This window comes from Grampus griseus, assembly GCF_964374135.1.
Source record: "Grampus griseus genome assembly, chromosome: 18".
Taxonomy (NCBI): domain Eukaryota; kingdom Metazoa; phylum Chordata; class Mammalia; order Artiodactyla; family Delphinidae; genus Grampus; species Grampus griseus.
Window position 1 is genome coordinate 2227764 of NC_139012.1, and position 23586 is coordinate 2251349.

The 23586-nt window shown below is 49.4% G+C and overlaps 2 protein-coding genes across 4 annotated transcripts in view; one reads left to right on the forward strand and one right to left on the reverse strand.

Annotated features, from left to right (window-relative positions):
* ARHGEF7 (Rho guanine nucleotide exchange factor 7) overlaps nucleotides 1–23586 on the reverse strand; it is a gene marked incomplete at its 5' end in the record, with an annotated part of 126809 nt that overhangs the window by 21087 nt on the left and 82136 nt on the right. For both annotated transcript variants that reach the window (XM_082675796.1, XM_082675797.1), the window contains 9 exons: nucleotides 830–969; nucleotides 1156–1234; nucleotides 3590–3676; nucleotides 4424–4570; nucleotides 5269–5328; nucleotides 6045–6183; nucleotides 13776–13898; nucleotides 19393–19488; nucleotides 19710–19804. In XM_082675796.1, the coding sequence (XP_082531922.1) occupies nucleotides 830–969; nucleotides 1156–1234; nucleotides 3590–3676; nucleotides 4424–4570; nucleotides 5269–5328; nucleotides 6045–6183; nucleotides 13776–13898; nucleotides 19393–19488; nucleotides 19710–19804 (966 nt within the window). The remainder of the gene's footprint in view (nucleotides 1–829; nucleotides 970–1155; nucleotides 1235–3589; nucleotides 3677–4423; nucleotides 4571–5268; nucleotides 5329–6044; nucleotides 6184–13775; nucleotides 13899–19392; nucleotides 19489–19709; nucleotides 19805–23586) is intronic.
* On the forward strand, nucleotides 9675–11804 carry LOC309836040 (peptidyl-prolyl cis-trans isomerase A-like). Of its 2 annotated transcripts, XM_082675798.1 has the most exons (2): nucleotides 9675–10773; nucleotides 10841–11804. In XM_082675798.1, the coding sequence occupies exons 1-2, from the start codon at nucleotides 10363–10365 to the stop codon at nucleotides 11264–11266; spliced, it is 837 nt and encodes a 278-aa protein (XP_082531924.1). In that variant the 5' UTR covers nucleotides 9675–10362; the 3' UTR covers nucleotides 11267–11804. The 2 variants fall into 2 exon arrangements, with proteins under 2 accessions (XP_082531924.1, XP_082531925.1); XM_082675799.1 differs by lacking the exon at nucleotides 9675–10773 and having other exon boundaries at nucleotides 10780–11804.

The window sequence follows — 23586 nt, forward strand, 5'->3', positions numbered from 1 at the left end:
AGATCGTCACAGTCTGGCAAGGATGGCAAGAAGAACCCACCAGCCAGAAATGCTGTGAGACCCTAGTCATTTGTAAGAAGGTTCTTGCCTGGTTCTTCAATATTATCTGGTAAAGATGATGAATGATCAGATGATTCAATACCAGGATCTTAGGCATGAAACACCAGGAAAGAGAAGTTTTAAACACTGGCACTTTGGCGCTGATACATCTTGAAATCTTTCAGGATCTAAAAGCTTAAAGAGCTGTTGAGCTTTTCTAAGAGTAGAAGATACAGATTTCTTACAATCAAAACAAGGAGTCAAAAACTACATTTTAACGCCTTCAACATGAATCTGGTCCTTTTTGTCATCGTAAGTATTCACTGTTTGTTTTTTTGATGAAACACAATAAATACAATTAAAATGCTCAGAAAAGCCCTCTATGGACCAGTGGCTCTCAGGCTTTTGGTTGAAACCAACTTAGGTTACACGACCCACTCTGAGCAAGGCAGCCTCCTAGCCAGGGGCCATGAACTGTGTGTGTGTGTGTGTGTGTGTGCGCGCGTGTGTGTGTGTGCGCACGCAGCTTCCTAGCCAGGGGCCATGAACTCTGTGTGTGTGTGTGTGTGTGTGTGTGTGTGTGTGCGCGTGCGCGCGCACATGCGTGCGTGCGCGTAGCGATTCACCATCCACTGGCAATGAGCAAGTGCTTGCAGAGAAACACAACGCACATGTTGTGCTTTCCTGACCCAGAGGCTGACTATGGCTTAAAGCACTCGATCACTTGCTGGCAACCGAACCCAAGGCTGACCCCAGAGTCTGGAGGCGGGAGAGGGACGGGGGCCCTTACGGTGTGAGACGGCACAGAGTGAGGCTTAATGGTGGGGTTTCCCGCAGAGGTGACCTTCGTCTGCTTCTGCAGATGGTCCACCCACTCGTGCAGGTCCTGCTGGTTGCTGCAGGACACTAAGATCCGCTCAATCATGCTCCCTGGAAGAGAGAAACACAGCTGAAACGGGGAGCAGGCGGAACACACACACACGCACACGCGCACCCCCGAGGAGGGCCAACAGCGCTGCCGTCAGCCCCCTGGAAGGGTCGGCAAGGGCCTGCACACAGAGGGCCAGCTGCCTGGTCACCCGGACAGAGGGCATCCACAGAGTCTGTGCCTATCACCTGATATTTCAAATGCATTTCTATGATTTTCACTGTCCTCAAGCTTTGTGATTGTCATTCCTGTCGTTGGTAGCTTTCCCTAAAAAAGACCCCCCCCCAAAAAAAACAATTAGTGCTTAAGAAGATACCATTAATAAAGTAAATATTAAATGATTTTAGAAATGGCAGAGGAACTGTCTCTGTAACGCAAAAATGCTCTTTTGTTTGTACCGAATGCATGTACAATATGAACCTCTATCTCAAACAAGAAATCGTAATACTAGACTCAAGAAATGAGCCAGCGAAAAGGTACAAGGCGGCAAACCAGAAAAAAACATTCATCTGATGGGTTACTCTAAACATCAACAGCAGGACACAGAAACATTACACATCGTGATAAAAAAACTAGAGCCTACAGTGGCTATTTTAAATGATGTTCTTTATGCAAAGGAAGCACAGATTTGCCTTAAAGAAATGCAGAGGAAGTTCCACGTCTGAAAGCAAAGTAAGGAGGAAATTGGAGCAAGAGGAACTGGACGGTAGCTGTGCGTGGTCGTCACCAGACGGGAAGTCGAGAGCTGTGCTGAGCGCTGCACAAAATGCAGAGAAGAGCAGCCAGCCCATCCGCTCTGACAACAGAGGGCCTGGGGAGGGGAGCGGGGACGCCCACGGAGAGGGGTCGGAAATGGGCCGGAAGGGACCAGCACAAATAACAGACACACCACGGAACGCGGTGGCCAAGCAAGTCCTCCGGGAAAGTCTCTCCCTGAGGACTGGGGCCAAGCTGCACCCGAGAAGCAGGACTCTCAGTGCCGTGGCAGCGGGAGTCCTGCCCTGCAGGGGGCGCGCCGGCAATGCCACAGCCCACAGGCCTCCTGACGTCTACAGGGCGGGGGCCAGGGGTGACGCCGAGCATCCCACAGGGCACGAGGTGGTCTCCCCACCCCTCCCCTCCCGAGACAGGTATCATCCAGGCCACGGGCCACCGGGGCTCAGCAGGCGGGACAGGGTAGCACCGGCACAGCCGTGGTTAGATGCAGACACTGCAGACGCCCTTCCAAGAGTCCTAAGGCACAGGGGTGACCAACAGCTCCGAGAACTCTCCAGGAAACAGAGCTGCAGGGCTGCATTCAGCGCAGCGGCAACCCCGGCGGACAGGACGTGCTCACTGTTGCTGGATGTAGCGCTTTTTAACATCCCTCAGAGCCAGAAATGAATACTGACAGTACGTGGACCGTGGGTCACAGCACTTGGAGAGAAAGCCCCCAGGAACCCGTGCACAGGGCGGGAGAACAGTGCTCTGCTGGTGGCATGTCAATGCCAACATCCTAGGGGCCTAAGCCTGCCCCAGACGGCAACCTTAACTCCTGCAGGTCAAAGCAGGGCCCCGACTCAGCCTCCTGGGTGTACAGCACGAAGCTGGAGAACACTGATGGAAAAGGACCAAGGCCACTTAAAGCGGGAGCCGCCAGTTTGGGGGAACCTGAGCAGGTGCTCCCTCAGCCAGACATCAGTCAGCGGCAGGCTTACAGATTAAGAGGTATTATTTTTCTAGGCTTGCCCGTGTACAGCTGCTTCCTCAATTTTAAAGTGCTCCTTGTGGAGTGTGCGATGACACTCCCCTTCGGGTGGCAAAGTTTTCTGTGCAGGTACAAACAAGCCACGGACACTCTGGACTCAGGACCCACTAGAGCTCTGGTCGGGGACAAAACAAACAATGTGCTGCATATGCAGAAACGCAGCTCGGAGAAAACAAAGGCCGACTCTGTTGAAACAGCATCTGGTGACTAGCCAGGCCTCGAAAAACTGATGGGAAAGGCAGAAGCTTCTGTAACTACACAGAGAGAAGGCAGTAAACCTTGCCAGAAGCTCCTACTAGACAGACAGAAAAAGCATAAAGCACTTAATACCACATTTGAAATTAGCGCACAGAAAAGAAAACATTTCCCCTTGCGTGTTCTTCTTAAATCAGCTCTCATATTCTCTCAAAGAAAATCAGAAAAATGATCAACAATAGAAAGGCTAAACGATCGTCCACTACCACATACACCACCCGACGTGTGCCCAAGACCCACCTCGGCCGCGGGGCCCCCTCCAGCTAGCCCGCTGCTGTGCCCACCATGTACCAGCCGCCAGGGAAGAAGCGGCACTCGACTTGGTGGCGACGGGCTGGCACCGCACCTCAGCAGTCTGTGTCCTGGGGGGCAGCTCCACAAATTTTAGTCTCCTTCTTTTTTTGCTTTGGATTAACACAAGTATCCTAATTTGCACAGTCGCATCGAAATGCACAGACAGGACTTGTGTGTAGGTATCTGAATGTAACACTATACATACAACACTACACGCAGCCCACAAACAGATGCATGTAGTATTGAACACAAAACTCAAAACAAGCCTGGAAATGATTCTCAGATCCACAATAAACAATTAAATACAGATTTAAAATGTGTTTTACCTGGTATATAAAACCACTCATCCTAGGACTGGCAGACAACATTAGCAAAATATTTGGGAAGAGCAGAAGATATCGTTCATTCTTTTCCTAATGTAAAAGAGCAAATTCAAATAATTGTTTTAAAAACACATTTTTACAGCTGTGAGAATATTTACAGTAGGCCTTAGGAAATATTATATCATACTTCCTGTTTAGATATTTCTCTCTACCAAATTTCATGAGCTAAATTAAATGGAAACAAAATTATGATAAATTCTTAGACTCACAAGTAGCTCACGTTAACATCTGTTTATAAAATCTGATTAAGGAGTTTAGCTCTGCCATTAACTCTTAATTAGTAAAATCTTCTTTCTGTGGTTGAGAGAAAATGGAGGAAAAGAACCTGTAAGCTTTTAGGGGCAGTGGGTGACCAGGTGGGCCCTTCAGGCTGAAGGAGGGTGGGATAAAATGTGGAGATGGATTTAGTCCACTGGTAGGCCCTGGCACTAACCTAAAATCCAACACGTCAACTCAATGTTTCCACCCACCCCATAAACTTTACCCAATCTACATGAAAGACCTAAAAGCACTGTTTATGTATTAAAACTCATTTGCTTCAATAGGTAAGAAAAGCCCCACAGAGACCACAGCCAAGGACAAACATTCCCAAGAAACTAAAAGGAGACACAGAAAGAGAAACGCAGGCAGCGCTTCCACGCGCCGCCATCGACACACTGCTCACAAAAGTGAAGGAACTGCTGGGAAGCCGTGCCCCAGGCAGGCGCCTCCCAAACCGGCCACGCGCAGGGGCCCTAGGAAAGCCGTGCTGGGAATGGCGCTCGCGCACTGCGGTACCTCGCTCCCAGCGCACTGAATCAGGACCTGGGACATGTAAATGACGTTGCCCAGGGTCTTAATGTCATCCCCCTCCCAGCTCCGGATGGCTTCCGTCAGGATCTGCAGCTCCAGCTCCTTCCTTTTCCGTACTTCCTGACACTGCGCCTGAGAAGCACAGAACACCGTTAGAAGAAACGGGACTCCTGGAACCTTAGGTTCTGGCCATACTGCTTTGTATCTTACTTCTTAAGACAGATCACCTGGTGAACAATTTGCTTACTTCACAAGTACGGAATCAAGTCAAGAGAGACAAAACACGCAACAGCTCTAGAACGAGAAACCCTTTTAGAAAAATACAGCCATCCCTGCCACTTTTAGAAGAAAAAACGTGGACTGGGCAAGAAAAGTATTTTCTGCTTTTACTAGTGAACGCAACAGAGAAGACTGAGAAGAGGGGAAGAAAGAGTAAGTTCCACTTGTGCTGTAAATAAGACACGTATTCCAGAAACTCAAGTCAGTAAGACAGCATGACAACAGATAAAAAAAACCAACAGCATTCCATTTCACACTCAGTCACTAAAGACACTGTGGGATGAGGTTAAAAACATGTTCTGAATCACTGTAAGTAGCTCTAGCATTATGTGGTGCCTTTTTAAAATTTAAACAATTATCATTTCATTTTCCTGGTGTCCACAGTCTAGTAAAGCCTGAGAGTTTACCAGCCATGGCATAACTACTATATATTTATTTTTATTTCATCAGAGTAAATCCAAATTATACTTCACAAGTAATTTGCTGCATTCGTTTGCCATAATAATGTCTGACGGGGAAAAAAAAACAACGTGATATGCTTAATCACTTACTGAAAGGTTTTTGAAGGCAGTCATGGATTTCTGAATATCTTGTCTATCTGGATGATAATCCTTTGAATAAAACAGCACACTATTAGCTTTCATAATGAGAAGTTTTTCCTTAGAAAGGCGCTCTGTAGACTGGCGCGGGCCTTCCCTAGACTTTTCAACCTGGAACCTGTCCTATTCTTCGCAGCATTAAAGCGCCGTTTCTTAGTCCTCGAGGGGATCGTGGAGCAGAGGGATCTGGACCCTGCCTTGGGGAGGGAGGCCGGCACACGGCCATGCCCAGCCCTTACGGGCCTCTGCTGCTCTGGCACCAGAGGACAGAGGGGAACAGCTGTGAAGAAGACCGGATGGCCTGCCCTTTGGGAAATGGTTCCCTACGGCCTAACCAAGCCAGTAACCTGAACCCAAATTTCTCCCGGGCCCACAGCCTGCTATCTGAACACAGAATAAATACGTATCATTAGCTGATTCTTTCACTGTTATTACTCTATGACTTATGTACTTCACAACACTGTAAGTACGCGTTCCTGATATGACACCTCAACGCTATGAGCGTTTTCTAGCGACGGGAAAATCCCCCGTCAGCAGCAGTGGGTGGAGAGGAACTGAAGGAGCAGACGCTTTTCTACAGCTGAGATAAGGGAAAGCAAGTTCACGTTTAACAACGTCATTCTGAAAACCCCGAGTTACGGGCTGCTGGCTAAACCCCCTCTGCAGGCTCTGGCCCAGGAGCCCTCTCCCGAGCGTGGCTGGCTGGCAGGCGGGGCAGGCACACGTACCTCCATGTGTCTCTCCAGCTCCTTGAGCAGTGCAGGGTACTTGTCCAGGCGCATGAACGGCTTGCTGAGGCCGGTGGTCAGCACGAGAATGCCTGGGCTGCTGGCGCCCTTCATCTCCATGAACTCGCCCAGCTCTTCACTGACCACGTGCAGCCACGCGGGGAGGGAGAAGAGGCCACCGTTAGAGCCCAGAAGGGCCGCGCCCCCGCCCCAGTCCCACCAGGACTACGAAGTACCACGCGGTGTCCCCGACGGTTCAGAGGCTACCGCTGTCACAGCCCAACACGTGCTGGTTATCTCCAAACACCAGAGGGGAGATCCCCACACAGCTCATGTTCTCGCCCTCAGTCTGAGCAAAACCACGTGCGCGTAACACAGAGCACCTGTGGTTTCCCAGCCACCGCCCCCACCCCCCCATCACCAAAGGCCACCTCAGCGAGGCACTTTCCTGTGGAAGAGTGTGAATGTGAGTGGCCTTCTGAGCGCAAGAACAGGGCCCCGTTACCTGGAACCTCAAGACAGTAAAACGTGTCAGGAGATGCGTCCCAACTACCACCAACTGAATCATGGCGCTGACCCTCCAGGTGCTTTAGTCCCTGAAGGCGGCTGCATGATGCAGCACGATAAAGTAACTCACACATCCTCGGGCTTTAAACTTCCAAAAGCATTTTCGCATCATCATTTCATTTAACCCTCCCAGTGTGTGTGAAAAAAGTTTTCCGCATCTGTAGGTGAGGACACCTAGTATACGCTCAGAAGCTAACTCAGCTCTAAAAGCACGTCTTCAATACCGTACTCCTCTTCCGTCACCCTCACCCTCACCACCTTCCACCTAACGCTCCAGTGGCAACGCCCTCCTGAGCTGCCCCACATCGTGCCCTGTGCCGCCCTGGGGGCTCCAGTTCAGGAAGACCCCAGGAAGGTCAGAGGAGCAGCTGTGGGTCAAGCTCTGTCACCCACACATTTGTGGCTCACGTCTGTGACTGAAACTCTGTGCTTCTGTCTCTGCACTGAGGGACAGATGACGTTTATAAAGGGTCCATGGGAGGAAGCCAGTCTGTGCCCCTCACTGCTGCCGAGACTTGTCCCTCCAGACACCGGGGGACGGAGGTCACCTGGAATGCAGGCTGTGAGAAGAGGCGGCACCCACCCACTGGGAGGGCGGGACAACCTCGGGGTCCTGAAGAATCACCGAGCCCATCCCGTCCGGGTGCCGGTCAGCTGAACCCGCCTCACGCCTCACCTCCACCCCGAGCTGTACGTGGCCGCCCGCCCAAACTTCCTAGGACCAGCAGCCCCCCTGATGGCTCCTGGCGAAAAACGCGCGGTATTCAGGCTAAACCGTCTGAAACTGCTAGTTCAAAAGCGGTGAACACGAGAGTCTCCTACGGTACAACCTAGAGTGACTTTCTGTGGGAGGTGTGACAGCAGAGCTGGTGCTGGCACTGCCCACCTCTTACTCTCAACCCCGCACATCGATTCTGCTGACATATCCAAAGGGGAAGGTACCTGACCCGACTAAACCAGCTCAGAAACAAAAGCTTCCAAATGTCAGGCTGCAAACAAATTCATCAACCCCTGGGAAATCAGCCTTATGTCTCTCAAGCAGTAAGACCTCTCTCGGAGACAGCTCCTGTCTGTGCTGGGGCTCGCGACAACGTGGGTGGCCTGAGCCGGAGCGCGTCCTGGCTGCGTAAGAAGAGTGACAGCACAGTTAACAGCACTGCCATCTACCTACCTACCTATACATAGTTTTCTTCAAAAATCAACCTTTTAAATAAATATACATACACATTTAGGAGCTATGATCAAAATCAAAGCAAATTATAAAACGGGAAAATGTTCACAAAGTCCTCGTTATAACAACTCAGCATATACAATACACATTTTTCCCACTTCCATCAGAAGGAAGGCTTCATGACGAGTTCCTTCCTGCGAGACAGCCTGCCACGGTGGTGCAATTTAAAATATTTAGCACAGAAGCGGCCTAACTACTTCTAGGGCTCTATGTGCACACGCGCTTGCATAGGCAACACGACCCAACACCTCTGTGCACAGAACTCTGTGCTTTCGAAGAATGGTTTTCCCGGAAAACCACAGGGCTGGGCTTCCGAAGCCAGGCAGGCGATGCTCCGGGACCCTGCTGTGGGGCAGCCTGGCGCTGGCACCGCTGTGCACGGTTCCATGCTCTGCCATCACCCTGCCTTCCCCTCCTTGCAGGGCTGGGTCTTCCAAGCCCGACCCTCAGGGCTGCCTCCTGGCCCACCTCCCCAAGCTCGGGCAGAGGAGACGCACAGGTAGGAGCGCATGTCAGGGAGAGGGACAGAGCAGGGGCAACGGCACCAGACACGCACTGTGCATCCTTCCCGCCCACGCCACCCCGGGCCTGAGACAGGGGTCATCGCGCACATCTGCAGACGGGAGCCACTGCCAACAGCGGCCGAGCCCAGGCGGGGCCCCCTACCCACGCGCGGCCGCTCCACGTCTTGTGCCCACCACGCCCGCCCTAGCCCTCAAACATTTTCACTCGGAAACGTGCGCCTCTTCAGATCAGCCCACCCATCCCTAACATGTGAGCAGAGAGAAATGATGGCTTTATGGAGGAGACATTTATATTTCACCAGCATTTCTCTGAATGTTGAACAAAGGATCAAGCAGAGTCCCATAAAAATGAAGCTTAATGATACTAACAGTACATTTCGACTCCTTTAAATATAATCCAGTTGGGGCCTTTTCTACCACAAGGAAAATCGTCAAAAAGTCTCTTCAGGCCATTTTTGATATTTCAGTATTATACGTGCAATTTCATAACCATAGTTATGGCAGACAATAATGAATAAAACTAAGCAAGTTATCCTCATCACCCACCCCCCAAAATTCCCTACAACTAAAAATTCATGTGAAATTTTTGCAAAAGCAAAAGTAACTTCTTTTAATATTCACATGACAGCCTTGCAATGCCAGACACGTGCACAGTTAAGAAAGGAAACTGAACTTTTTATAAATCTTTATAGATCACTGAAATAGTTTTTTTTTTTAGTTTTAAAAACAAATTTAGTACTACAATAAAACCAGACAAAACGGCTGGTTACAGCTTTTCTGACAAAACAAAGGCTCTTTCAGCTTAATTTCTACTGAGGCCGGCGATCCTTACACAGCGTACCTCCTCCGTATTTACTGAAATGACACCATGGGCCGCAAGACGGCAACCAGGGGAACACACGGAGAGCCATCAAGTAGCCCAGCAAAAAGCCACAGTTAAAGTGCTGGAAAAAACGAAACCCGTAATTCACTCAAAACAGGCAGCCATGAGCCTATGAGGCTACTATCATATGATAATGCAAAAGGTACACGTCAGTTATAATTCAACAGAGCTGGTGCTTCTTTTTTTTGCCATCCAAGGGCAGCTGAACTTTTTTTTTTTTAAACATCTTTATTGGAGTATAATTGCTTTACAATGGTGTGCGAGTTTCTGCTGTGTAACAAAGTGAATCAGCCATATGTATACATATATCCCCATATCCCCTCCCTCTTGAGCCTCCCTCCCACCCTCCCTATCCCACCCCTCTAGGTGGTCACAAAGCACCGAGCTGATCTCCCTGTGCTATGCAGCTGCTTCCCACTGGCTATCTATTTTATGTTTGGTAGTGTATATATGTCCATGCCACTCTCTCACTTCATCCCAGCCTCCCCTTCACCCCGTGTCCCCCAGTCCATTCTCAACGTCTGCGTCTTTATTCTTCCCCTGCCAACTAGGTTCATCAGTACCACTTTTTCAGATTCCATATATATGTATTAGCATAAGGTATTTTTCTCTTTCTGACTTACTTCACTCTGTAGGACAGACTCTAGGTCTATCCACCTCACTACAAATAACTCAATTTCGTTTCTTTTTATGGCTGAGTAATAGTCCATTGTATATATGTGCCACATCTTCTTTATCCATTCTTCTGTCAATGGGCATTTCAGTTGCTTTCATGACATGGCTATTGTATATAGTGCTGCAGTGAACATTGTGGTACATGACCCTTTTGAATTATGGTTTTCTCTGGGTATATGCCCAGTAGTGGGATTGCTGGGTCATATGATAGTTCTATTTGTAGTTTTTTAAGGAACCTCCATACTGTTCTCCATAGTGGCTGTACTAATTCACATTCCCACCAACAGTGCCAAGAGGGTTCCCTTTTCTCCACACCCTCTCCAGCATTTGTTGTTTGTAGATTTTCTAATGATGCCCATTCTACCTGGTGTGAGGTGATACCTCACTGTAGTTTTGATTTGCATTTCTCTAATACTTAGGGATGTTGAGCATCTTCTCATGTGCCTCTTGGCCATCTGTATGTCCTCTTTGGCGAAATGTCTATTTAGGTCTTCTGCCCATTTTTCAATCGGATTGTTTGTTTTTTTGATACTGAGCTGTTTGTATATTTTGGAGATTAATCCTTTGTCCTTTGTTTCATTTGCAAATATTTCCTCCCATCCTGAGGGTTGTCTTTTTGTCTTGTTTATGGTTTCCTTTGCTGTGCAAAAGCTTTTAAGTTTCATTCGGTCCCATTTGTTTATTTTTGCTTTTATTTCCGTTACCCCAGGAGGTGGGTCAAAAAGGATCTTGCTGGCTTTGCAGACGCTGCCACCCCAGAACCTCCCGCGCTGCCCAACCATGGTCAACCCTACCGTGTCCTTTGACATCGCCGTCAACGGCGAGCCCTTGGGCCGCGTCTCCTTCGAGGTAAGGGACCTGGAAACCAAGAAGTGACTGCTCATCCAATCCATAAAGCTACGTTAACAGATTGGAGCTGTTTGCAGACAAAGTTCCAAAGACAGTAGAAAACTTTCGTGCTCTGAGCACTGGGGAGAAAGGCTTTGGTTATAAAGGTTCCTGCTTTCACAGAATAATTCCGGCATTTATGTGCCAGGGTGGTGACTTCACATGCCATAATGGCACTGGTGGCAAGTCCATCTACGGGGAGAAATTTGATGACGAGAATTTCCTCCTGAAGCATACGGGTCCTGGCATCTTGTCCATGGCAAATGCTGGCCGCAACACAAATGGTTCCCAGTTTTTCATCTGCACTGCCAAGACTGAGTGGTTGGATGGCAAGCATGTGGTCTCTGGCAAGGTGAAAGAGGGCACAAATACTGTGGAAGCCATGGAGCGCTTGGCGTCCAGGAATGGCAAGACCAGCAAGAAGATCACCATTGCTGACTGTGGACAAATCTAATAATAAGTTTGACTTGTGTTTTATCTTAAAAAAAAAAAAAAAAAAAAAAAAGAATCTTGCTGTGATTTATGTCACAGAGTAGAACTGATGGTTCTGTATATACATTTTCAAGATTCATACTCAGAATTCAAACTAACACAATGTAAGGATCATAAGACTGTAAATAAGACTTTAAAACTGCTAAACACTACGTTTAAATCAATGCTGAAAAAGTATATTGACATATATACACTAACATGTATGAAATAGATAACTAATAAGAACCTGCTGTATAAAAAAATAAAATTAAATTTAAGAAGAAAAAAGTATATTCAAGCAAAAAAACAGATTTATCTACCCCTAAGTGTGGCGGCTTTTAAGACTAGAACAAACGTAGGGAAGAGGGAAAGAGGCCACAAGCTAGGGTCCCAGAATGGAAAGTGAAGGCCAACAGAGGCCACCAGCCCGCCGCGAGCCTCCTCTCAACCCCCCGACTTACGCTTCAGAAGCAGGGTCTGACGTGCGGGCGGAGTGGGCGCTCTCGCTGCCCCAGGACCTCAGGAGGGCACACAGGCAGCGCATCCTGCGGCCTCCACGCTCTCCCGCCGTCTCCGGGCTCACAGGCCCAGAGCCTGACCTCAGTCCACCCACCTCCCGCTCCGGGACTCGCCACGTGGAGGAGGGCAGAGGTCCCCACTCAGAACCGCATCTGTATTCTCTCCCTGCTATTCTGGGGAAAAGCTCCACTGAGGTTTCAGGTACGACACAAGCAGTCATTAACGTAAGAGTACAGAAGAGAGGAAAAGAGCACACGCTTGCGAGCATTCCCCTTGAACGTCTAAACGTTTCAGGAAACTTCAACAGTCTGAACTGCTTTAAATGTCACCTTCAGCACGGAGCCTCACATCCACCCTCTTTTCATACTTTCAACCCACCCCTAGGGGATCAACCCCTGACCAAAAAGGGGGAAGGAGAGAGCAAAATTGAAAAGGTGTGCAATTTTACCCTAACATTCTATTTGCTGTTCATCTCCCCCATGGCTGTGTCAGCAATTCCTGAGGAATTTTCAGAGACACAAATGTAATCTCTGCATTTCACCGGTGTGGAAATTCCATTTAACTTGTCGTTCTCAGGAGTGGATGCCGGAGAATGTAACTGCATCCATGCTTCACGGTTTAACTAGGAAGGTACGTGCTAACACTGCCCACGCTCCCAGAAGCGTGAGGAAGAAGAAGACCCGACGGGTTTTTCATTTCTGTGGTCGCCGTGTATCCTAATCTCTCCTTTCCATCACCGTGTCGAAGACTGCTTGCTTCGCTGCAGAACTGGAAATGCTTTACTACAAGTGGAGGTTCAGTATTTAAGCACACGGAGCAGCAGTAAACTCCCAGAGTCCAGATAAGACAATAAAGCAGTTCGCATTATTGAGCCTTCATCGCATTATTGAGCCTTCATCATGCTCAGTCCTGACAGTTTACATGTTCTGCTTCACGCCTACAGTACCCTATGGCCAGCGCTCTCAGAGAAGAGGGGTGACCTCCTGAGACCCATCTGCTTCAGAGAGGCAGTGAGGGCTCAAACCAGGTCTGACGGACCCAGAGGCCCTGCCACCAGGCCCACACAACCCAGGCGCACACACAGGGATGCTACGCTGCCACCTCAGCTCAATCTCAGCAATGCCTGCTTCCCAGCACAGTTTCTAAGCTTTCAACCGAAATACTTAGGAGTGAGCTGAGGTTAAATATTTAAATCACAAGCACAGTGGCGTTAACCCTGATGCGACTAACACAATTTCTTCACTTACGGGTTAAACAATGACTGAACTGCTATTTATGGCTGAACTGCCGTTTTCAGAAGAAACCATAAATATTTTCTAAAACACTTAATACAAACGTGTGCCCTTCTGGGAGCAGAAACAGAGCCTCATCACCCACTCCGTCTGCAGGCCGAGCCCGTGGTCCTCGCCGCAGCCCAGGGTGCCCAGCCCTCCTCCAGGACACAGGTACGGCCTTGTCTCACCAAACAAGCAGGAAGTCAATCTGTCCACTGTTTCACTTGTTTCACCGCTGCTTCGGGGTGAAAAGCTAAAGCTAACGGTCCCCAGCTTCACGTTTTCCTAAGAAATCCAGGCCTCACTGTAAATGCACATTTAGTCCTACAGCAAGCGTACTTCTGTCTCACGTGGTCTGGTGTTTACGCGCTGAGGAACGCCATTCCAGCAGCCCGGACAGCCTGCAGCCACATTCCAGAACACTTACCAGCTCCTCCAACCCACTGTCCAAAGGGTATGAGCTGAAGGGGAGACTTCAAAACACATCCTTTTCTATTATAAAAGCACTAAGCAGGATTTCAAAGACTCCCAACCAGTACTTCTCAGGCACTAATTCCGAGGGTAATTAAAATGATCATCTTTGAATAAACGCGTGAATGTTCGCACTGCACTGCACGTAATATCTGACAGAAACGAGCTGCTCCGAGGGGACCCCATGACGCCACTCCCCGCTCGGGGAAGCAAGTCCCGAAGACGCACCTGTGCTCCGTGAGGACGCTCACTGCAGACGGGTGGTTGGCACAATACGCAAGGTACAAGGTCTTCATCTGCGGCATCAGGTTTAGAAAGCAGCCTCCGACTCTCTGCTGAGCTTCAGGCATCCTGGAGAGGAGAGGCACAAGGGAACCATCCTGAGTGCCATAGACAGTGGTGGACGTGGGAACCATGCGGGAGGAGGGCCTGTGCACCACCCCACAGAAACGACACACACGAGTCCCAGACTGTATGTGCTCTGAACACGAGCCAGCAGGGGGAGAGACCTGCCTTGGAAGCCGCTCTGCCATAAAGCAGCCAACCAAGCCCATCCTTTTCTCCAGCGTCCAGATGCCAGGACCTGTGCACAAGTCCAGGATTCCTTGGGCAGTGAGAAAAATAATGTCATGAAGCCTTAAATTGTGTGTAAAATAAGGAGAAATATAATGTGGTTACTTGGTCGGTAAGGTTTTCTACTGAAGGAGCATCACGACAGGCAGATGAGAAAATACAACAGCCCTCTTTCCCTTTGGGCAAAGGCTGGAGAGAATCAGTGGTAGGCAGAGAGACAAGCATGCCAATGAAACCTACAGGCAATCATCATCATCATCACTGACGTGGGAAAAAGACGCGTCCAGAGCAGGAAAGGCACCTTAATCCTGGGAGAGGACGGGCCAGCTGTCAACAGCATTTCCCTAACGCAGCGGCCTAACCCTGACCGGGCGTGTGCTGCTTCTTGCGAGTTTCACTGCTCAGTTCATTGACTCAGACCTGAAGTCACAGTTAGCTAGCACCTGCACTTTTAGCAGACTCTTCTCCAGTGTGAACTTAGCCCTAAGTGGGTTTTTAATAGCCTTCAGGGATTAGTCACAGTTCCGTGTATCTGCAGGAGAAACAGTCACTGACTCAACAAATTAACTTCAACCATTCATTCAGGCACTGCGAACAGATTAAAAACAGAGAAAGAAATGATCTCTACCTAAAAAGTGACTGCAGTCTTTTAGGGGAATACAAAACAAGTTCAAAAATGAACTGACTATAAGACAGAGATGGTGTCTCAATTTTCTGAGACGCAAACTGCAGCAGCGCTCAGAGGAGGACAGTACACACCTCCAGGAGAGGGAAAAAGACTGGCGTCCTTTCCAAGGACCAGGCATCACACGCAGCCAAGCACGCCTTCCTCAAAGACACACTGAGGCTACCTGCTTGCTACCAGGGTCCAGGCACCTAAGACACATCTATCGAGACTATAACACACTGCATTTGAGCAGGCGATGGTCATACTCAGACACAGTGAAACAGGAGGAGGCTGGCTTCTACAACCAGAAATCCAGCAGGGAACCCCGACTGCCCAGCTGAGGGGACTGAAAGCAACGGCAATGATGGGACGTCAGAGTTTGGCCAACAAAAACAGAACACTGCCGGAGACAGGGCACAGGAAGACGAGAGATGCACTATCTACATGATGGAGTTACTGCAACGGCATACTCACTGCTCAGCACTGGGCTACACGCTGTCGTGACGTCACTTCCCACCTGGTCCAACACCACAGCCCCGATGCACTCAAAGGAGAATGTAGTTAAAATCTAGGTCTAGGGACTTTCATTTCTTACATGTCCATGGATTATATACGGACAATGACTTCACTATACAAGGTTTTCTTTCTCTTTTCTTTCCTTCCTTCCTTTTTCTTTCTTTCTTTTGACCTGTTGAGCCTTGGTCCTAGAGTTTTATGACCTCTCTTGGACCAGTTCTGCAGGAATTCACTACACTTGCCCCCCATCAGTTTATAGAGCCCTCATAATCCATCAGCTCGCCAGAAGGCACCAGCAGACAGAGCTCAGAAAGGTTACATGGGCAGTCCTAACACGGAGCCCAGGTCTTGTGCCAACACGCCTCACACGTAACACCGCCTAGAGCACTGAAATAACGGGGCACACAAAACTCACAAAGACCATCAACGTGGAATATGACTTAAGAACTGAAACAGAGGATCTTCACTGTGGTTCTCTCTTGTGCTTCTAGAGGTGGTTTTTAGAGCATGACAACGTGTAGGCAGGGCCCCCAATGGCTGTGGAGGCCACAGGGCTGCTTGTCAGCCGCATCTACCTGCAGCCTCCTGGTGGCCCAACGCCCAGCTCTGACCATGGGTACGGGGTCAGCAGTGGTCTGATAAGTATGGTTTTACCACTGACCTGATGACAGGAGGGATGTTACTAATGGCCTGATAACAGGTGGTTGTTACCAATCAGTGGTCTGATAAGGGGGGTGTTATCAACCGAGGATCTGATAACAGGTGAGGCGTTATCAATGGTCTGATAATAAGAGGCGGGGTGACACAAACAGTCCAGCCAATAGTCTCTGTAGCAAGAGGGGATAGCCAAGGGCCTTTCTCCTTCCCTAGAGTAAAAAGGAATGAATCCCAGGAAAAACCGGAGAAGTCAGAACTGCTATACCATTTCCCCCCCCAGAGCACATTTATTCCTGCCGGTAATGCCAGTTGGACAGACAGGGGGTTCACAGTCCGGTAACCACCGATTTCCAAGGGGACACGAAGATCAGCACGACGGCACGGCTGCGCGCCAGGTGAGCCTCAGGTGAGCCTCAGGTGAGCCTCAGCACGCAGTTCGCAGACAGCATCCAGAGAGGTGTCTACACGAGTGGCCACAAGCGCCCACTCGCAGGAGCCTCAGGGGCCGCCGGCAGCCCCCGGCAAGTCCTCTCCTGCTGAACCCCAAACCCTAAACGTGGACGACCCTAAGGGTGCCAGAGCCCCGGGAAGGGGCAGCATCTGAGGCTCTGGCGGGAGGAGTCCCTTCCCACCAGCCAGCAGCTCTCTCAGGCTCCCCGCCCCGGGCCATCTGCCCGAGTCCCCGCACACGCACACGCCACTGGTCTGCCTCACTTTCTGAATTCCCTAGACTCTTAAGGTTCTAGTGCTGGACATGTGCTTTGAAATCACGTTTCTATGGAAGCTTGCAGTCTCAACAAGTAAGGAAATTATGGCAAGAGCTACTCAGGGGCCTCCCAGGTGACAGCATGGCGGGCCAGGGGCAGAAGGTCAGCTTCTGACGCTGAGTCCACCGTGGAGACTCCGCCACTGAGGTCAGAGGCGATTCCCATGATCGGAATCACCTGGGTCAGTGCGCCATCAACCCCAAATCACCTCCAAATAGGCTCAAGGCCTACGCTCTGCTCTTTAATAAGGACGCGGCCCAGGCAAAACCAGACCTGCGCTCTGCATCTGAGCCCGTCTATTCTACAGAGTCGAATATTATCTCTGGGTCACCCATGCCTGCTATTATTTGGATGGTTCAAAAAAACAACTTTCAAACAAAATGAACTACATCCTCTCGTTCAAATTTGTATTTTGATAATAATCTAAAACAAATACTATTTTACTGTGAAAATGTTACAGTAATGGTCCGTTATAAAAACGAATTTATTTATATCGTAAGATACACTTTATAATTAACTTTTGAACAAAATCAGTACACAATGTGTATTTAACCAACAGCAATTACACTACATGCTTATTAAATACTTTCTTCTACAAGCCGAAGGCCTGCAACACATGAGAACTGACGGGCGCTCAGCCTACAATACGCTAAAGAGGGGTCTGCAGTAAACAAGGCGCAACGTGCAGGTGAAGAAACGCGGGGAGAGGGGCAGGCTGGGACTGGGACTGACTGCGTCCACTGGGCTGAAGGAACCAGCGGGGTTTCAGTAAGACGAACAGCAGGAGGAAGTGGATCCAAACGGAGGGGACAGCAGGCAGGGCTGGGTGGGGGGTCACCTCTCAGCAGCCCTGCTCCCCGCCCCAAGGGTGGCGCGCAGTGACAGAGGCCGGCACAAGGCGGGGAAGGAGCGGGAGAGACGGGCGGGAGCCCCTCGGGGAGGGACCCCGTCAGACTGCCACCACGCGGGAGCTCATCTCCTAACTTAGCTCTCCCCCCACGAGGCGGCCTGTACAAGCACCTCGAAGGCCAGTCTGTAAAACGCAGCTGTGAAGCAACACATGAGTAACCGGGCGCCACCCGAAGCTCCTGAGCAGAGCTCTGACCGGAGGCTGGGGGAGAAATGGACACGCAGGGGCCACCTGGAGGTCGAGGCCTGGTCAGGAGTCCGTGCAGGACACAGGGAGGACGAGGCCGGCCTGCGCCAGGGCAGTGTCAGCACAAGGGCAGGGCAGACGCTACCACAAGAAAGAGAACTCCTTTCAGGCCAGAAGAACGCCTGGAAAGAGAATACCAGCTACAAGAGCTCTGGGCGTGGGGTGACCCGTGAGGGAGGGGGAACAGGAGAACTAGCAAATGCATGAACGAACGAATGAATGAGCACACAAGTAAGTGATGAGACAGGCTGGACCACCCCGACAAGGGCGGCTGGCACAAGCTGCAGGGACCTCGGGGAACACGCTCGATCCTAGAAAACCCAACCGTGGAGACATTCCGTCTAAAGTAACTTTTACAAAAGAGAAGTCAATTTTACTAACAGGAAGGGTTTCTAACTACTCTTTGAAAATCATCCTACAAGGTGCCTGAGGGCGAGGCGGCCCAGCCCTGCCCTGAGGCTCCCCTCCTGCCTCATGGCTTCAACCGCAGCCCACTCCCCCCTCCGGTATCTCTCCCCCTCTAGAACCCTAATCCCACATTTGGGCTTGGCTCCCATTCCTGGCACAGAGCTCCTAAAATCCCTGTCATTTCCTGAGTGCCAGGAGCATCTTCTGTTACCCATACCGCGCCCCTTTAACCACACCGGGGCTTGGGCTGATCCCCCAGACGGCTTCAGGATGGGGGGGGCCTGCCGGGGGAACCCACCACGTGATTGGAGGGTGGGGACTTCAGCCCACCCCAGACCTCCACGGAGGGTAGAGGGGCCTGAGACTGGGAGGATCGCCAGCGGCCAAGGATGTATTTAATCAATCTCAGCTCTGCAACGAGACTGCCGTAAAACCCCCGAACGCCGGGGCCCCGGGGCTTCCGGGCTGCTGGACACATGAAGGTGCTGGGAGGGTGGTCCCCAGGGAGGGCATGGGAGCAACGTGGCCGCCCACACGGTGGCACGTAAGGCACGAAGCCATGCGCACCCCAGGCCCTGCTACACACCGTGCTCTCTCCCTCTTCAGGGTTCTTCAGCCCTGCTTCCCCGACCCCGCTGGCCCCAAGCCAAAGAATCACCACTCAGGGGAAGCCTTTCTTCTTTTTCTGAATAGTCAGTAGATCCCTCCTGTGAAAATAGTCTAAAACACAGCTTTTACTGTAAAAGTTGATATACCCCAAGGATTCAAAATAACCTAGTTTCCAGAGACTTCCCAGGCGCAGTCAGTGGTTAAGACTTTGCCTTCCAATGCAGGGGGTGCAGGTTCAATCCCTGGTCAGGGAGCTAAGATCCCACATGCCTCGCGGCCAAAAAAAAAAAAGAAAAACCAAAACATAAAACAGAAGCAATATTGTAACAAATTCAATCAAGACATTAAAAATGGTCCACATCAAAAAACTAAATAAATAAAATAACCTAGTTTCCACCTTTAGAAATGTGAATTCTAAAATTATGCTAAACCTGATCCTTTAAATGCCATTTATATCAATCTGAACTTTGCAATTTTTAGCATCTTACTTACTTGGTACATTCTTCTAAAGACTGTACAAGCATTTGCTGGAAAGAACACACTTCTTCTAGATTTCCCATTAAGTACGAAGTGTTTGCTGAACTTAACCTAGAGCCGAGAAAACAACAGAGAAATAAGTGAGCAGTTTTACTTACATTCCTCTCCTCTCCCAGCCCAGCACCCTATTAAAAGTCTAATAAACAAAGTGCTCATGTCTATAGGAAACTGCTGCTCATTCTGTTCCAGTAGCTCAGCCTCTGTTCTCTGAAAATACGAAGGAACAGCCAAGGTGACGACTCTTTCACGCTTGGCACAATTACCTAACTTACTTCTCAGTGGTCTGCAGTGGCCGCAGATAGGTTGAAAGCACAGTCTGAAGTTCTTTAGAATATTCATTTTCTGTTTCCAAAATATTCTGTAGCACCTACAACAAATGATGAATAAATATTATTTGACATTAAGATGTCTAAGCATTGGCAAGTTCATCACCTTGTTCAATTCACACTGTTGCTTCTATGTAATACTAACTTGTTTAATATCATCAGTCACTCCCTGTGATTAACTACTAAATCCATGTAATGAACTGTTACCAAGGCTACACAACTGACTTCATCTCACCGCCAAGCACATTTGACACAGGTATACCTAGAATGAGGCCAGAATGAATTCATCATCAGATAAGTAATGCAGAGTCCGTTTAGAAAAAAAGAAGGACCCACTGATACTCGCAACAGCGTGGATGTGCGGATGACTCTCTACAACACTGTGTTGTGCAAAAGAAGCCATTCACAACAAGGACATTCCGCACAGTCCATCTACGGTAAGTCCAAGCACAGGCAAAACTAACCTATGATGGCAGAAATCAAAAGTCGGGGGTGGGAGGAGGTGACAAAGCGGAAAGGGGCATGAGATAAATTTCTGGAGTAATGGACAAGTTCTACATCATGGTTTGGGTAGCTGTGACACAGATACATATACCTATCAAAGCTCACTGACCTGTATTCTTAAAATCTATGCATTTTGACATATGGAAAGTCTATCAACTAAAAATAACATGAAGTTTACCCTTTATACGGCGTCTAGTAAATCTCAGTCCATTTCTGGGAACCTCAGACTTTCATTAGAGAAGATGATCAACTCAGATCATCCTATAAACATTAAAAATTAAAGGTCTACCAGTGTAAAGCAACCTTTATATAGCCACTATTGTATTTAAAGATAGGAGGATAATTATAAATCAACCTTAACATAAAAATGTTTCCTGATACCCTACAGCAAATATAGCCAAAATCAGTTAACAACTCTTAAAAACATAAACACAAGTACAAAACAGCTGAACTAAAACACGTGCCCCTTTCCATCAGCAATCGCCGAGAGCAACTCTCCTCCCTGGGCAGGGCGGGACGGCTCCGGGTCTGCAGGTGGAGCCTGATGGAGCCCAGGTGCAAAGGTGGCCTTCTACTAACTCCTGATGCACGCTACACTCTGGGCACGAAGGTGCCCTACCCATAGTATCTCCAATCCTCGCAAAAACCTTCCTTTTACAGAGGGAAAGAGTAAAAGCAGAGAGAGGTTAAGTAACTTATCCAGAGCCAGGATGTGAGCCTTCAGCTGACCCTGCACTGCCCCACGCTGCCTTCTCCAGCCACAGGCTAAGGGCTGCAGTGGAAGCAAGTAAGATCCTTTCCTCAGCTATGGTTTCCATCCCGCTCTGCTAGAGAGCCAGCATCTTCCTCAGTCAGAAAATCATACTATGTATACTTTCTGAGGATCTACTGCATGCGCTAAAATGTGCTGTCCGTCTTCCAAAACTGACACATCAGCCTAAATTAATCCTGCAAAAGAAATTATACAGAATAAAGGTATCAAACACGCTCGGTTTTCTCCCACGATTTCTGATAATCAAAATGCATGTCTAAACATTGAAGGAAAAAGTAATCATTAAGCTAGATTTAGATTTCAACACTAATACAAGCAACACGGGTTATTATTCTGCTCACTGCTGTCTTCTGCATTCTCGAGGAGAGTACAGTCATTCATGAGTAAATGCAACCCTGATTAGATAACTCACATACTACACTATGTAAGATGAAGAGAATCAGGCTCTTTCACTGACTCTCAGCTCTGGTTTCGCCCCTGAATGGACCTATTCACAGATGCCTGGTGGAGCGGGCGGAGGAGGAGGGGTTTCTCCAGGAGACCCTCCCTTTGTGGGGAAATGTGGGTGCTGATCTTACAGTTACAACGCCTCCCCTCAAAGAAATACTCAGTGGACCCAAGGGTCCAAAGACTGGAGAACAGAGAGAACAGTGTGGCCCTGCCACTGCATGCCCACAGCATACACTTTAATCCACACTGTATCCTGCAAAATGACGTGAAGCAAACAAGCCGAGCGTAATGAGTCCCTGAGCTAAAACAATGAAAGTTAAATCTGTCACAGGTGCGCGAGACAAAAAGCCCTTTCTGGATGTGAAAGTGAACACTAAACTATGATTTCATGTCTCAGTTACAACTGTTAGGAACTGTTAGCAGCACTGCTTAGGACGTGCTCGGAAACCTCTACACCTGTCTTCTAAAACAGAAAAACAGCTCCTGTGCGAGAGAAGAGGAGAATCCCTGCGTGGCAACATCAGGCGCACGGGCACGAGGAGAAGAAGAAAACGGCATTTCTTCCATCGCAGCATGAAGCAGAGCAAGCAGATACAAAAGCTTCCCAGAGAATGTACCAGAAGCAATGCCAAAGAAAAGACTGCAGCGATTGTGACAGTTAAGTTGGTAAATTTCAACTACTAGTTGTAAACATGATCTCCAAATTAGTGCTCAAGTCAAGCTCTATAGTAATCCCACCCAAACCATCCAAGTTACACTTAGCTTCTCACAAACACACGACCAAGACTTGCTAAGTGAGGCATGCTGGCGCCGACCGTCCACGCTGCCAGGAGGCCACACGTCCCTCCCCGAGGTCGGCGGCACGCCTGTGTGCTCCGGCCATCACCTGTCTCCCCCTTCTTGACTTCTGCACACTCTGGCTGCTGCAGGACCCCATGAGACCTCACAGCCCGGCTGCCACAGCTCCATCACACAAAGGCTGGTCCAGAGAACGCGAGCAGCTTTCACAGGAAGAGCAGCCTTTACTCGGCACCGTGAGGAACAGCCGGGCTGAGCCCAGCCGACACAAGCTCTCCCCGAGGCGGGAGGCGTGGAGAGCACAGTCGGGTCAAACAATGGTGCCACACAGGAGGACGACATTGGGCAAGCCACACAGACAATCCCTGAACTGTCAGCCGTTACAGCAAAGCAAAACAAAGGACCAACTCATTACCCTGCAGACCACAGAAACTCACTTCATTATTGCCGGCGAAGGAGCGTAGAGCAGCGCCCATTTTACAAATGAGTCACAACTTCCACTGCAAATTTTGGTAGCTGCCGTATGTTCTATTTTATGTGTCATTGATAGTCCTTTAAAAATAAATAACTGGGCTTCCCTGGTGGCGCAGTGGTTGAGAGTCCGCCTGCCGATGCAGGGGACACGGGTTCGTGCCCTGGTCCGGGAAGATCCCACATGCCACGGAGCGGCTGGGCCTGTGAGCCATGGCCGCTGAGCCTGCGCGTCCGGAGCCTGTGCTCCGCAACAGGAGAGGCCACAGCGGTGAGAGGCCCGCGTACCACAAAAAAAATAAAAAAATAAATAAATAAATAACTGATTTACGTGTGAGAAATAAACAGTAACATTAAGTCATCTGATCCAGATACAATAAAAGATTATCATCGCAAACTAAAACCCAATTTCAAAACCATGAGCCTGGTTCAGAAACACAGTAGGAAACACTCAAGAATGGCACAGCTATTCTTACCCCTCTCCCACCCACCGAACTAGCCCCATGAACCACAAGGAAAAATAACCATCGCACGTTTCCTTTCAGCCTGGTCTATTTAAACTGTATTTTAGGGGTTAAAGTTTCAAAAAGTAAGAGAGGACTTGAGCGGCTCATAGCTACCCGCCCCGAGGGAAAGGAGAGGAAGGAAGGCCAGGCAGGGCAGGAAGCTGTGCCTGCAGCCCTGCCCGCCCGCAGAGCCAGAGGCATGAGGACAGGGCTGCAGCCCACTCCCCACCCCCACTGGCAGCCACTGATGTAACGCAGCGTGCTGATTTCTGCGTGCTCTTAGCACTTCACGACATTAACTTGCAGAAAGAGTCTGGGGGGC

Bases quoted from the DNA above. Each gene is read 5' to 3' on its own strand.
- LOC309836040 (XM_082675798.1), top strand. From the start codon at position 10,363: ATGTGCCTCTTGGCCATCTGTATGTCCTCTTTGGCGAAATGTCTATTT. The intron at 10,774-10,840 runs GTAAGGGACCTG...AACAGATTGGAG, and splicing joins TGGGCCGCGTCTCCTTCGAG to CTGTTTGCAGACAAAGTTCC.